This window comes from Poecilia latipinna, unplaced genomic scaffold (assembly GCF_001443285.1).
Source record: "Poecilia latipinna isolate Pla-1442-1.1 unplaced genomic scaffold, P_latipinna-1.0 Scaffold306, whole genome shotgun sequence".
Lineage (NCBI taxonomy): Eukaryota > Metazoa > Chordata > Actinopteri > Cyprinodontiformes > Poeciliidae > Poecilia > Poecilia latipinna.
In genome coordinates, this window is record NW_015112922.1 from 294,239 (window position 1) to 308,389 (window position 14,151).

Below are 14,151 nucleotides of genomic sequence, written 5' to 3' on the forward strand. Positions count from 1 at the left end.
TTTGTTGTCGGGAAAAAAAAAAAAAAAAAAAGACACAGTCTGAGATCTGTTGTTGTTCTCACTTTCCTCTGTCTTCTCAGTCATTCCTTTTTTTTTCTTTCCCCCTTTCCATCGCTGGAGGAAATAAACCTACCCCCCCCTCCCCTTCCTACCTCCCCCACTTTTTTTTTTTCCTTGCTGAGGCCGACCAGCTTCCCCTGGCCATTCCTCTCTGTTTTGTTTCAAAAGGGCAAGGCTTGTGCAGCCTGAGCAGTTTGCCCTGCAGTCCCACGCCAGGGGCGATGCTTGCCTCAGCTGCTTCATCACCGGGGGACCGGCCTAACGTCTCCTGACTGCACTTAGCTGTGTTTCTCTGATACGGTCATGTCACATCAGCCTGGGCGCATGTGACATTGCGTCTCTCCCTTAACTTCCAGCAGTTTGTTGTCGTCCACGCTCTCTCCTCTCTCTCTCTCTTTCTCTCTCCCTGCGTTTTCTCTTTCTTTCTTTTTTTTTTTTTGTCGGGCGATGTTATGATTTGCAGCAACATTTTCTGGCACACGTTTGTGTCGGATAACAGGGCCTATTAGAAGTTCTCTCGCTCTGGCCAGTTTTCCCCCTACAGGAGACGGAGAGAGCTATGCCTCCACCCACCACTGCTGCCCCTCCACCCCTCCTTTGGTTTTCTTTTCTTTTTTTTCCTCTCATCCTTACCCCCGCATTTGAATTTCTAGATAATAGGCTTTGACTTCTGGCTGCACGTTTATGGGTCTTTTCATGTTATCAGCTTAGCTCATAGCGTGGAGCTGAAGAACACAGACTCCTAGTGACAGGCCAGCCAGTCAGCAAGGCGAGCCTGTCAGGATCTCTCATACACTAATGATTTCCCTTTAGTCTATTTTCTGTCTCATTGGCCGTTTCCTTCAAAAACAAAATTGCTCATTTAAATTCTCATGCCCGGGGCATTTTGGTCTTCAAATATTGTTGGAAAGTGAAAGGATTAGGCAAAATATGCTTTTTTAAAATGTTAATATATTTTCTGGTTCACTTTCTCCTCTGAGGCCAATTAGGGAATTTCTGCTGGCTGCATTAATGTCAAACTGACATCCCCAGCTATAATTACACTGTGCTTGAAACCTAACTTTCACTTGTGGGTAGATGAGTGTGCCTCGCAGTGACACAGAGCCGCGCTCTGCCAGCTTTTGATCATTTAATCATTGCTTGCTTTCTTTCACTCTTGCCTCCCTTGCTCGCTGATGATCTCACCTTTTTCTTCTTTCTGTTGCAAAATGCAGTGTTGTGTTTCATTATTCACCGCCGCGTTTCTCCGGGTTCATTAGTGACATCATGCCTCCGCCGGTCCCGCTCACTTGCACACGCACACACACGCACACACACAGAAAGAGAGAGTGAGAAACAGGATGCCTCCTTCATGTGCAGATATCATACGCTCGTTGTTTACTTGCTTGATTCCCATTTTACACTGTGTTGTTTGTGTTCTCTGCGTGTTTCTTTCTCTCTTTTTTTGTTTTTGTTTTTGTTTGTTTGTTTGTGTGTGATGCAGGGAGTGAGCGCTGTCAGCGGCTGAGGGATGGGTAATGCGTCGTACGGCTGCTCCTTACTGCTGCGCTTCTGTGTAGACCAGAGAGGTGTTTAATAAAGGTTAATGCTTCTTCTGCATGAAAATCAATTTCTCCTTTAAAAAAAAACAACAAAAAAACAGAACAGCAGATTCCGGGTTCTTCTTTTGCCTGTCAGTTGCCATATTAAACTGCTGATGTGTCATTCTGATGTGAAACAGAGGCGCGTTATTATGGGATGATCAGTTGCATCAGGAGGAACGCCACCGAGTTGGAATGATACATAATGCAGTTATGTATTTATGCGTAAAATTCAAATGTGACATGTTACATAGGCTTTATTAGATTTGAATTTCAAGAATTTTGCTCAATTTATGTTTCACAAATTCACAGATAAACTGATGGACTTGTGGCATTATCAACTATTATGTCATTTCCCTTTGATTTGGTGTCATTAAAATCAAATGTATTTTATTTTTTATCTCAGTTTTTCATGTAATTCAATTGAAAAACACTTTATCACAAAGGGGACATTAATCTCATAAAACAAGTGTCTTAGAGGAGCTTCTGTCTACGGTGATCCTGCAGGCCAGAAGGATTTCTGGTAGCAGTCAGTTTTGCAACAAATCTGAGGAGGCCTCTGACTGAAGACTGTTGTTGAACGACAGCTTCATGACGATCATGACACGCTAACAGCTCAATTTTTAAACAGCAGAGATGATATTCCATGGCAACAAATGCTAGATGAAGCCATCAGCTGTTAGCATGCACTGCTTATCCACTTCATCTGCTTTTGTCGCTCGCAGTCAGTGATCTCAGGTGTATTGGAGCAGATATCTGAAACAGAAGCTGCAGGCTGCAGAGGAACAGGTCTGGAGGCCAACGCTGGAGAAAATACAAACTATGTCTGCAATGCATGTATTTATTGAGTAGTTTTAACAAATGTTGAACATAAAAGAAAGAAATGTATTTCCTCCATAACAGAGAAAGTAGAAAACAAGGATTAATAGATTAGCCCCATTCATGGATAAAAGCAAAACTCTCTAACATTTCTGTTAACCTAACAACATCATGACATTCGGTGATGCATTTATGGACCATAAAGGGTGGGAACTTTCAGTTTTGGAGACAAAGAGAAACCCAACAGGTTTTTCGGTCAGCAAGTCATGGAAAAAAAATCTGGCCAGTATCAATCACTTGGCGGTTGATTTCTGCGTCACGAGTTTTTGTTGTTTTTGGTGTGTACAATAACCACGAGTATCAAACTGTGCATCAGATTCAAAGAGACAAACCGTCAGAAGCGGTGTAGGGCGGCCATATTGGATTTTGAGGTTGAGGCCAGATCAAAAAGTTCAGATTTTCTTTCTCTGGGTTATAAATCCTACAGACATTTTGTGCTCTTCCTTCCCAAAGTCAGACTTGAACATTTTAACTCATACAAAATAAAATGGAGGCACAAAAATATGCAAAAGTACACACACTTCAACCAATCAGGGCCTTGTTACAGAATGTCAGACAAGATGTTGCATATAGAATATGCTCTTTATTCCATAGAGATTTTTTTTAAATTTTATTTTAGGTTTCCTCTTTATTGTCACATAAATCTGAGGTGTTATCATGTTGACTTTAACACCTGCTCATGAGATAAATTTACACTGCAATAACCGTCAGTAAGGATATTGCTATGATATATTGATTACCTTATTAATTATTTAATGCAGCACACAAAGTTTAATCTTGTGGTTTTAAACCGGCCCTAAATTTGACCGTCTCCCAACATGGCGTCTAGCAGTCGATTTATTGTGATGGGAATCAACTAAATGAAGCCGATTATTTAAAATCCCCATTTGTAAACACTGGATTCCATCAGTCTGCTGCAGTATGTTCAGCTTTTAGGCTCTAAGTGGTTGAGATTGGACAAAAACACGTCAGAACTCATTGACAAAGCGCACCCAAACCCCTCCACCGCCACCCCACCCCCTGTTACTCCCCCCTCTGCCTCACTCTGCTTGCATTGTTTTACCCCTCTTTTTTTTTTTTTTTTTTTTGCTCGGACTCCAGGTAATAGGAAATGGCACTGACCCCTCCTGATCCCTCCCGATTATCTTCGTGAAGCGTGAACGTGCTGCAGAATCACACATCAGGAGACGACTTGTAATTATTTCTGCGATGCCATCAGCACGGATCAATCACTCAGGGAGGCTGCTAGTGGAACGCCGCTCGCAGCCATGCATGGAGCCAGCAGCGGCCCCCGTTTGACTGACAGCTTTGGTGATTAAGCGATTGTATAGACCCCACCGACTGTTATAACAACCTTGTCAGGGCCAGCCCGTGTTTGGAGCGCGCTCGAATCAATGTGTTCTCCACTTCCTGTGCATCTCTGATCCTGCTCCTCTGACAGCAGGAGGAGGGAAGCTCAACATTTGGGATTCTTTGAATATTTTGTTGTGGCGGTAAATAGTTAAAAATATGCTAAGGTGCTTATTTTTAGCAGCCCAGAAATGATACAACCTAATGCATGTGTTTCATTCCCTCCATGAATGTAGCATGCATCAGTATCTCATGTGGAAACGTGCACATACTGAAAAAGAGAGTAGAGCTCCAACTTTAAAAAGATTCACTTAATTTGTTACATGTATTTGAATAAAGTTTGTCAAATTTACTTTATTTACCTTTTTTTAACATGACAACTTATTGTTCTCTGTTGTCTTCCAAACCTCAGAGGGCTTCACGGAACATCTGTGAGCTCAAACTACACACAGGAAGGTTCAATTTAGGGGCAACAGAGTAAAAGGGAGATTAATACAAATGCAGCCCAAGGTGCCCAATTCTAATTTGTTTAAAGTGTTTCCATTGTCCTTTATATAAAACTCAAGTCCACATCAGATGAATTATCTTAATATTCTTTTAATTTTTATAAATATATAAAATACTGAAGTAATTTAAAAGTCTTAGTAATTTTTGGGGAACATTATAGAACTACTGCTTAGCATATTAAAACTACCATGCATCATTTCCTGTATGGGACTACCTATTGATGTATTGTAATTTGCCTCAGTAGAAAAGTGTGGCACCAAAATCGGCTCCAGCCCAGGAGCCCACATCCTTGTGTATCCGGCCCTGAGTTGTTTGTCGCTCTGGTGACTATCAGTCCTTACCCCAGCAACACAAACACCCTAAAATAAAAGGCAAAACAACATTGAACACACATACACACACACACACACACACACACACACATATATATATATATATACACATATATATATATATATATATATATATATATATATATATATATATATATATATATATATATATGTAAAACAGGCTGATTCTCCGACTTGGTGGAAATGTTTTAGGTCTAAAGTTCTGAAAACGTTCCTGCAACACACAAGAAACCATTTATGTATTTTGTTACATCAGCAGAAGGAGTAAGAGAAAAGTAGAGGTGTGATTGGACACTGACCTCATTGGATACCGTTACACTGCATGTCCGGTTTGTATCTTTTGATCAATATAACCCTACTCCACCCTCAGCTCCACTCTCAGCCCCGCCCGGCCCCGACCATCTGTCAAGGACAACTTTGACAGGGCGGTCAGTTACGGCCCTCACGCTGACTCTTGACACTCCAGCTATTTTTCATGCCATAGCGGTGTGAACTGATGAGCACAGTGCTTTGATTCCCTCAGTCACACACAGGCGTCCATGAAACAGCACTTTTCTCCACACGAGTCATGTTTTAGGTTTGATCATGAGTTCCTCAAAATCTGATTTATTTCTTTACATTTTGACCTTTTTTATTTGCTCAGGTCCAATCACATGACTGATAACTGTTATAGGATGGGTTATATAGTTGGCACTGGAGAAGCTAGGACAAAATTAAATTGGGGAAAAAAATCAGGTTGAAAATGTTGGTGAAAATGTTTCGTTTTTACAGCTCAAACTTGGCGGATTTGAACAGTTTTTATTAAATACATTCTTTTTCTTTTGTTTAATTTCAAAGAAATTGTTGACATAATTTTATAATTAAAGTTTCCTAAGAAGAAAGATAAAAATATTTTCTACTCATTCTAAAACGAACAAAATGAATTTATTTTCTGCTGATGACCTTCTGTTGTTTACATCTCTGCTCAAAGAGACTGTAAATATAAATGTTGGCATGAAAAAGTTGATGGAAGAAGTCAAAAAATCTACACTATAAAAATTTATTTTAAGGTGATATTTAACTTTACCCATTCAAAATATTTACATTTTGACTTTGGATATTAGTTCAGAAATATAATATTTTATGAAAGTTTTGTTTTGGTGCCTAAACATTTTAATTTAACTGAAGCTGTTGGTTCAGTCAGCCTGTTAGCTCAGCATGTGCGTTGTCCAACAGAGAACAGTAAGACCAATATATTGATATTGATTTAATTGGGACTGATATCAAAAACTGCCAGAAGACTTGTGATGGATAATGTTTCCGTGTTGGAGCGAGAGCTGAAGTTTATCTGCAGTTAGTTTAGCCACAGATGCTGATGCTAACACAAAACATGCTAACAAGGTGAGATTCTTTACCCAGAGGAGTTGTTGCTAAGGAACAGATTAGCTTTGGTCATCAGGGGAAGAGATTTAAACACTATTTCTACCAACATGTTGTACCATATTCACAGACCAATACTGATTTGTTTGATTCCTGTTAGCATGGCATGAGTGAACGTGTTGCTAGTCGTGGTTCTACTGCCAAGGAGGATCCAGTAAAGGTCTGTGCAGCAAAAACTGTTGACAAACTTGAGCTTGAATGTTTTTAAAAGTGTATATTAAATGGTTATGGATTTGGGGAAGTGGGTCCTCCTTCCAAACATCACTCACTGTTTACATTCTGGTGAATCTGTGTGCTCAGTTTTGTGATATGACCATTTTTCTCTCCACCATATCGACTTGAGTTATGATTTGATATGATTTACATAAAATTGAATTAAGTGTATTAGAATGATTAGGCCACTAATATTACCATATGTCTGTCAGTTGGGTCATGCAATGTAAAAACCAGATCAGGAATTGGATTGGGTAAATTCATATAATGTGGCGGTGTTCTGTTGTTATGACAGTGCATATGTTTTGTTCTTCCATTCATAAAACATAAATGTTCTATTTTATTGCTGTATTAAAGTTTGCGTGACTAATATCATAATATTTATAACCAACGTATTTGATTAATTTAATAAATAAAATTAAATTATCTTTAACAAAATTGAGGTTTAACCAATTTTGTTATATGTTTTTTTAATTTTTATTTTTTTTTGCTGTTAAAATTTTAAATGAGACCTCTCCAATAAATTATTATTATTATTATTATTATTATTATTATTATTATTATTATTATTATTATTATTATTATTATTATTTATTTATTTATTTTAGTATAGTTGTAATTTTGGCTAAATAATCACGCGGGGGCTTTCCGCTTTCACTGACTCGAACTCAAAGGTGATTTTTAACACTGCTTAAAACTTCAGCAAAACCTCCTTGAACGTGTGCGAACGCGCGCGCGCGCATGAGGACGCTCGTGCGGCCATCCGACCCCTCACCGCCTGACAGTGTAAACGCGGGGGCGTCTCTCTGTAAACGCCGCAACTGTGCAGACCCACAAAGGTCGCCGGCGGTGAAGTGACAGCTTCCACGCACAGCCGCCAGAGAATCGATGTGGTGCCAGCAGCCACTATGTGTGTAAATGCGCGCTCGCGCGCGTGTGTGTGTGTGTGTGTGTGTGTGTGTGTGTGTGTGTGTGTGTGTGTGTGTGTGTGTGTGTGTGTGTGTGTGCACCCGTCCCATCATCGACCATCAGCTGAGGCCAATAAGGCGGTACTGTAACTGGTAGCTTTCAATTTGCTCCTGCGGCGACCAAAAAAAGAGAGAAAAAAAGAAGGGGAAACAAACCCTAATAAAGAGATTGATTGCTCCTGTTTGCGGGATGATGCGCAGCCTGTGCGCCTGTCCGCACACTGACTGACGTGTTTAAGCATCGCTTTGATCTGACCTGGGCGGTTTGTGGAGAATGAGGGGTTTTCTGATTACCGGATGTTCTGATTGGCTCAGCATTGTGTGCGTGGATCAAGCGTCCCACTCATGATATCATACCGGTGTCTTTCTAAGTGTACTATAAGCGTTCAGAAGCGAACTGCGGCGGTGAAACGCGTCGTTGTTGCTTATTAAAGGGCAGCGGAGGCCTCGTGCGCGCTACTCAGCTCCAAATCAGGCGGACTTTGGCCTCGGTTTGTCGCCGCCTTCTGGTCGAAGTCTGCTAGCGTCTCCTGTGAGGGAGGCTGGAGAAAAGAGACAGGGTCACGATAGAAGTTCAGTTTAAAAACAGCGCCGTATTTTATCATTCAGGAAGATTTAATTTCGTTTATTATGAATATTTCTAACTAAATAAATAGAATGGGGGAATTAAAGAGACGGATAATATCATTAGCCTCAAATGAAAAAATAAATAAATAAAACTATGAACGGAAACGAGAGGAAATTCAAAATGTCTCTAACAATAAATGTTATATTTTCATTAAAACAAAAACAACAACAACAACAACAACAACAACAAAAGCAAACCAGAAGGGGGGGAAAGTAAAGTCATTTTTTTATGGGGGAAAATGTTTCAAGATTTTTAACAAAGAACTCTAAAATTAATTCAACAATTTTTATTTAAAAATAATAATTAATTAAATTAAACTAACTGGTACTTGTGGTCACATTTATTATTAAGGCAGATTTACGAACGAACCTTCAAATCCGAGATTCAGCTTCTCAACTCCAGCATTAAAGCCTCCATTTCTCCTGCCAACCTGCTGGAGGAAAAACACAGCCATGGTTACTGCAATAATAATAATATTATTATTATTAGTATAATTACTAATAATAAAAGCATAGAACAAAACCGGAATTAATTTATCCATTTTTTTTTCTGGAATACGGCAGAAACAGTAGAAGAAGAATTCAAGAAATTCCATGTTTGCGCATCATGAGCAGTGAGAGCCACGCTGCTCTCTCAACAGACACTCTGTCAGTTCCTGCTTCTGCTTTTTTTTTTTTTTTAATCCTCGGTTTAACATCCTTCAAATCCACGTCGGAACGAGGCGAAAAGTGCTGAATTTCCTACTACCTCTGAACGCTCATTAGCGCCTCATAATTACTTTACTAATTAGGGTGACGTGGTTATTAACAGGATGTGCTGTCATGGCAGTCACCGCTCCACCGCTCGACCTTCCCCAGGAAAAAAGAAAAAAAAATCTCAGCACGGATTCACGTCAGGTGCCGCTTATCTTTCCGCAGTTATTTTTTAAAATTGATTTCTCGGTTGTATTGCAAGCCTGTAGTTTAAAATCGTAATCCGAGCTTTAAACAAATATTTGCAACTTTAAAAATCGACTTTTAGAAAGAAAACATATACGTAATAAAAATGTTTCTAATTTTTCCTACCATAGAACAGGAGTTGAATCTGTTTTTATTTATTTATTTATTTATTTAGCTATGAAATAAAATCAAATTCTCTCTTTTAATACATAAACAAGAAAATGAAGAGAGAGAGAAAAAAAAAATAAAGAAATCCAACATTCAGTTTTAGCTCTCGCCATGTAAAAATATTTCCAGTTTAGCCATAAAGTGCGCGCGGCTGTTGTTTTTCCCTTTTGCTCCTTTTTTTTATTTCAAGAAGAAGAAGACGAAGAAAAGGAGCCGCGGCTCCTGAACCCGCTGCAAGTGTCTGAGAGAGGAGAGCGCGTCTCTGATTGGTGCCTCTGAGGAGCCGGTCAGGATGCAAGCCAATGGCAGCGGGGCAAAGGGAAGGTAGATGGGTACATGGGAGAGAGAGAGAGAGAGATGGAGAGAGAAAAGGGCGTCGAGTGTTTATTATAAAGGAGAAAATATTAATTCCCCCCTCGCCGTGGGCCGTGACGTCAGCATAGGAAGTCATTGTGGAGCAACACCGGAGCGATTAGCGGCAAAAAGGGGGAGCCTGATGTCGAGGAGTCAGCCCTGTGTATATCTCTCCATGCGCCTCAACTTTTAACACAAAGTTCAACATCCAAACAGAAAAAAAAGAAACGGGGACGAGGAGCAGCAGAGCCGCACTTTGTTTCACTGAATGTAACATTGGACCATCCAGACTGTGTGAGCCGCACAAACGTGGATTTTCTCCTTTTTTTGTTGTTTTTCTCCTCTCTCTCTATCTCTCTCTCTCCCTTTCTCTATTTTTCTTTTGGGTTTTCTTCTCAGCTCTTTCCTCCTCCTTTTTTTTAAACATTTTCTTTTTAAATTTCTCCTCTCTCTCTCTCTCTCTCTCTCTCTCTCTCTCTCAAGAGTTTATTTTCTTGTGATTTGATTTTATTTCCCACACTGCGGGAGAAAGCAGCTCGCTGTTGTTATGAAGGCTTCATCTGTCCTCTCTTAACATGGAAGCATCCAGCGGAGCGAGTTTTGGGATAGACACTATTTTATCCGGCGCCTCCAACTCTGGCGCCCTCATGAACGGAGACTTCCGGCTCGCCGACGGCCGGACAGCGGATTTCAGGAGCCAGGCCACCCCGTCGCCATGCTCGGAGATAGACACGGTGGGCACGGCCCCGTCGTCCCCCATCTCGGTCACCATGGAGCACGGCGGCGAGCCGCATCTGGTCCCGGACAGCCTTCAGCATCAGCACCACCTCCATCAGCAGCAGCAGCACCACCACCACGGCCAGCAGCAGAGCTTACCGCTGTCTCCCCAGCAGCAGCAGCAGGTCGGAGGCGCCGGCTGCGCCCCCAGGACTGCCACCTCTTCGTTTTTAATCAAAGACATTCTGGGCGACAGCAAACCGCTGGCGGCCTGCGCACCTTACAGCACCAGCGTCTCGTCGCCGCATCACACGCCCAAACCGGAAAGTGCCGCGGGACCGGACGTGTTCCGGCCCAAACTGGAGCAGGACGAGAACAGGAGCAAGTTGGATAAAAGGGACGATATTCAGAGCGAAATGAAATGCAACGGTAAGAGGGACTCATCTGAGGGGAAGACGAGCTGCTTTTAGCTTTATGTTTTCTTAGGTTTTATCTTATAATACATATATATTGTTTTTGCTTTTACTTCATTCTATTTTCCTGTTTTATTTTTATTTTTTAAAAGGGAGAGTTTGATTAGTAAAATAAATAAAAAAATTCCATGTATTCTCCTCTAATAATAATAATAGTAGTAAAAATAATAATAATCGTAGTAATAATAATAGTAGTGATAACAGTAATAATAGTAGTGAAAATAACAGTAATAATCAGCGAGCTTTCTCGCTGTAATAGATGAGAAAACAGATGTAAGCCCTGTGATTCTCCCGTCGTGGGGCCTCCCTAGTGGGTCAATTAGAGAGATTATTATTCTTCCTGGAGGGGGGATCACGGCGCACTGAAACGCGGCTACAAATAGAGATGGATTGATATATTGATGTCTCGTTTTTTGAAAGAGAGAGGATGGAGGAAAAAAGAAAAGAAAAAAAAACTTCAGGTGACAAATACACGCGAGTTTCTTTTCCCTGCAGAAGGGATTGTTTGCACTAAGTTTTTTTTGGGGGGGAGGTGGGGGCGAAAGTTTGGTTCTTGTTCAGGATTATGGAAAATAAATTCAGTGGATAATTTTAGTTTTTATTATTATTATTATTATTATTATTATTAGAAAAACAAAACAAAAACAAATCTCTCGCACATTTTAAAGGCACTAAAGAAGAAGGCGACCGGGAGATTTCCAGCAGCAGAGACAGTCCGCCGGTGCGCACGAAAAAACCCCGCAAAGCCCGCACAGCCTTCACGGACCACCAGCTCAACCAGCTGGAGAGGAGCTTCGAGCGACAGAAATACCTCAGCGTGCAGGACCGCATGGACCTGGCGGCGGCTCTCAACCTGACGGACACGCAAGTCAAGACCTGGTACCAAAACAGACGGTAAGCCAAAATATATAATAATAATAATAATAATAATAATAATAATAATAATAATAATAATAATAATAATAATAATAAATACTGAAGCAACAATTATCAATATAAAAATGGAACTACTTTACAGGATATCTGTAGGAGTTTTATCCAAGGCAGCAAAACAATTATAGATCAAACATTACAGACATTTTGGAATTAAACTTTCCCTAAAATGTCCCATCATTCAGTCTAACGCCAGTTATATTTATAATAATAATAATTGTATTAATTTGGTCAGTTGTGTTGCCGTATCCATCGTTACGAGACAATGAAGAAAAATACATGAGGAAATTCCCTCAGAAAAACCTGAACATTAAAAAATGAGAATCAAATTAAAACATTAGAAATGACAAATATAAATAATGTAAAGCAAAAGAAAGTAAATATGTTTTATTTGACTAAATTAATCAATTCAGGATGTTCTGTCACAACAACACGAGCTGCTGGAAGAGTAAAATAAAGATACAGACATCACTGATGCGGCACTGCAACACTGAACTCAGAGACAGGCAGGAGGAAAACTCCAACGGAAACATTCATGTAAAAATATCATGTAGCTTTTGAACAGTAGAAATAAACATCTGGCAATTTGATAAGATTTCAATTTCTTGTATTATTTTTATTTACTTTTTGGATCAGAACAACTGATACTGCCTTCACAAATACACAAACATGTCATGAATCAGTACTTAACTCTTTTTAATGCTTTACTGTTTTGCTATATATATATATATATATATATATATATATATATATATATATATATATATATATATATATATATATATATAAGTCTGACACATCGATATGTAACAGTAAAATTTGGTGTGTGTGTGTGTGTATGTTTGTGTGTGTGTGTAAATGTATTCACCAACCAATCAGAGTGCAGCTTGTATTGATTTGTGTTTAAACAGCTTAGAAACGAACATTTGCTGAAGTTTGGGTTAACCATATATAGTTGGTCTGTGTTTTTTTTTTTTTTTTTTTTTTTTTTTTGCCTAATTAAACCTTCACTGTACATTCTGGCTGCAGTAATTAGGCCTCTGCATACCAATTAAAGAGGCGTTCAGGGACTCGGTGAGAGTGATTAAATAATTGATCAGCTGGATTTTGATCTGATTTCCAGGACGAAGTGGAAGAGGCAGACGGCGGTCGGTCTGGAGCTGCTGGCTGAAGCAGGAAACTATTCGGCCTTACAGAGAATGTTCCCCTCGCCCTACTTCTACCACCCGAGCCTGCTGGGCACCGTGGACAGCACCACGGCGGCCGCCGCGGCCGCCGCCATGTACAGCAGCATGTACCGGACTCCTTCCGCGCCGCACCCCAGCCTGCAGAGACCTCTGGTCCCGCGGGTGCTCATTCACGGTCTAGGGCCGGGGGGCCAACCGGCGCTAAACCCCCTGCCCGGCACGCCGCATCCGCGATAGAAACATCAACAAAACGAAAACGAGAAAGAGAACCCGCCAAAACAGGACGCTGCTTGAACGCGTGATGTGGGTAAGCGCAAAGGGAGCATCACTGCAGGACTTTAACGCCCCCCGCCCCGCCCGCACCCCCACCCACAAAAAAACACAACAACAAAAACAAAACAACAAAAACAGAACAGAGACAGGTTTATTAAAGACATTCTGCAGGAAGAGTTTCAGTATGGGGGGGGCCCCCACACAGCCGGAGCCCACTCCTCAAGACTCTGGGTCCGGCCCGGACTGCTCATGTCTGATTGTTTGTTTGTCTTTTGTACAAATACACTCACATTAGAAAATAAACTTATAAAGTTTACTAGATGGAGAATACGTGAATGAATAAAAGACGTAATGATACTAATTGAATTGTAAACGCTTCTTGACGACAAGGAATCAAAGCTCCAACCCAGGAGACGCGGCCTGCATCTTCGGTTTTGATCGAATTTGATCGTTTTTATTTCAAATTCCATTTTTTGCACACGCGCCGCGTTTTTGCGAGTTCATATTTCCTCAACATTTTTTTTTTTACTAGTAATTTGTCAGAAGCGGATCAGGGTAAATCTCTTCTTCCTGCAGCATATGCTCCTTTAAGTCGATCCATCCAGAATTAGTGATCGGTGAGCTGCAGGTCACCGTGCGCGGCCTTTCTGTTTCTGCCTAACCACCGGCAGCATGCATATGGATGCGCAGCAGCTGATTGGTGGTGGTGGTGGTGCATGGGGATGAATGGACCCGGAGATGTCGGGCACACACTGGGAATGTGGCCTTGGCTTGGCAGCTGTTCCCTGGGAGCGCAGCAGCAGACAATAAGCCTGAATTTCTCAGCGCAGGGAGAAAAAAAAAATTGAGACAAGACGCCTGCAAGAAAGTATAGGAGGAGGGGGCGGGATGGGGAGGGGGTGTAGTAATCTGCACATTCTCAATAGCCGTGAGTGAACTTGTTTTTAGTTATTTTTGGGAAGGGGTGAGGAAATAATCCCGTGACGTTTTGTTGCGCTGTTGAAGGTTTTAGTTTTCGGATTATTTTAGTCGCTGCTCGTATTTAAAGTTTTCTGCTTCAAAAACAGACACTTTGATTTGACTGCAGCCCCTCAGATTACGGTGTGAATTAGCGCCTCGGGGTGCGTCTGTTTATGTCACCATTTAAAAAA

General features: G+C 40.9%; 1 protein-coding gene and 1 long non-coding RNA gene across 2 annotated transcripts; both read left to right on the top strand.

Annotated features, from left to right (window-relative positions):
- The first annotated feature begins 1,498 nt into the window (after nucleotides 1-1,498).
- On the top strand, nucleotides 1,499-4,221 carry LOC106948752 (uncharacterized). Its single transcript, XR_001425244.1, has 2 exons — nucleotides 1,499-1,641; nucleotides 3,621-4,221. It is a non-coding gene; the product is annotated as an uncharacterized LOC106948752 (long non-coding RNA).
- A 5,623-nt stretch (nucleotides 4,222-9,844) lies between these two features.
- On the top strand, nucleotides 9,845-13,361 carry barhl2 (BarH-like homeobox 2). Its single transcript, XM_015034597.1, has 3 exons — nucleotides 9,845-10,563; nucleotides 11,276-11,501; nucleotides 12,664-13,361. Exons 1-3 carry the CDS (start codon nucleotides 9,993-9,995, stop codon nucleotides 12,962-12,964), a joined length of 1,098 nt encoding a protein of 365 aa, XP_014890083.1. The 5' UTR covers nucleotides 9,845-9,992; the 3' UTR covers nucleotides 12,965-13,361.
- The last annotated feature ends 790 nt before the right edge of the window (nucleotides 13,362-14,151 follow it).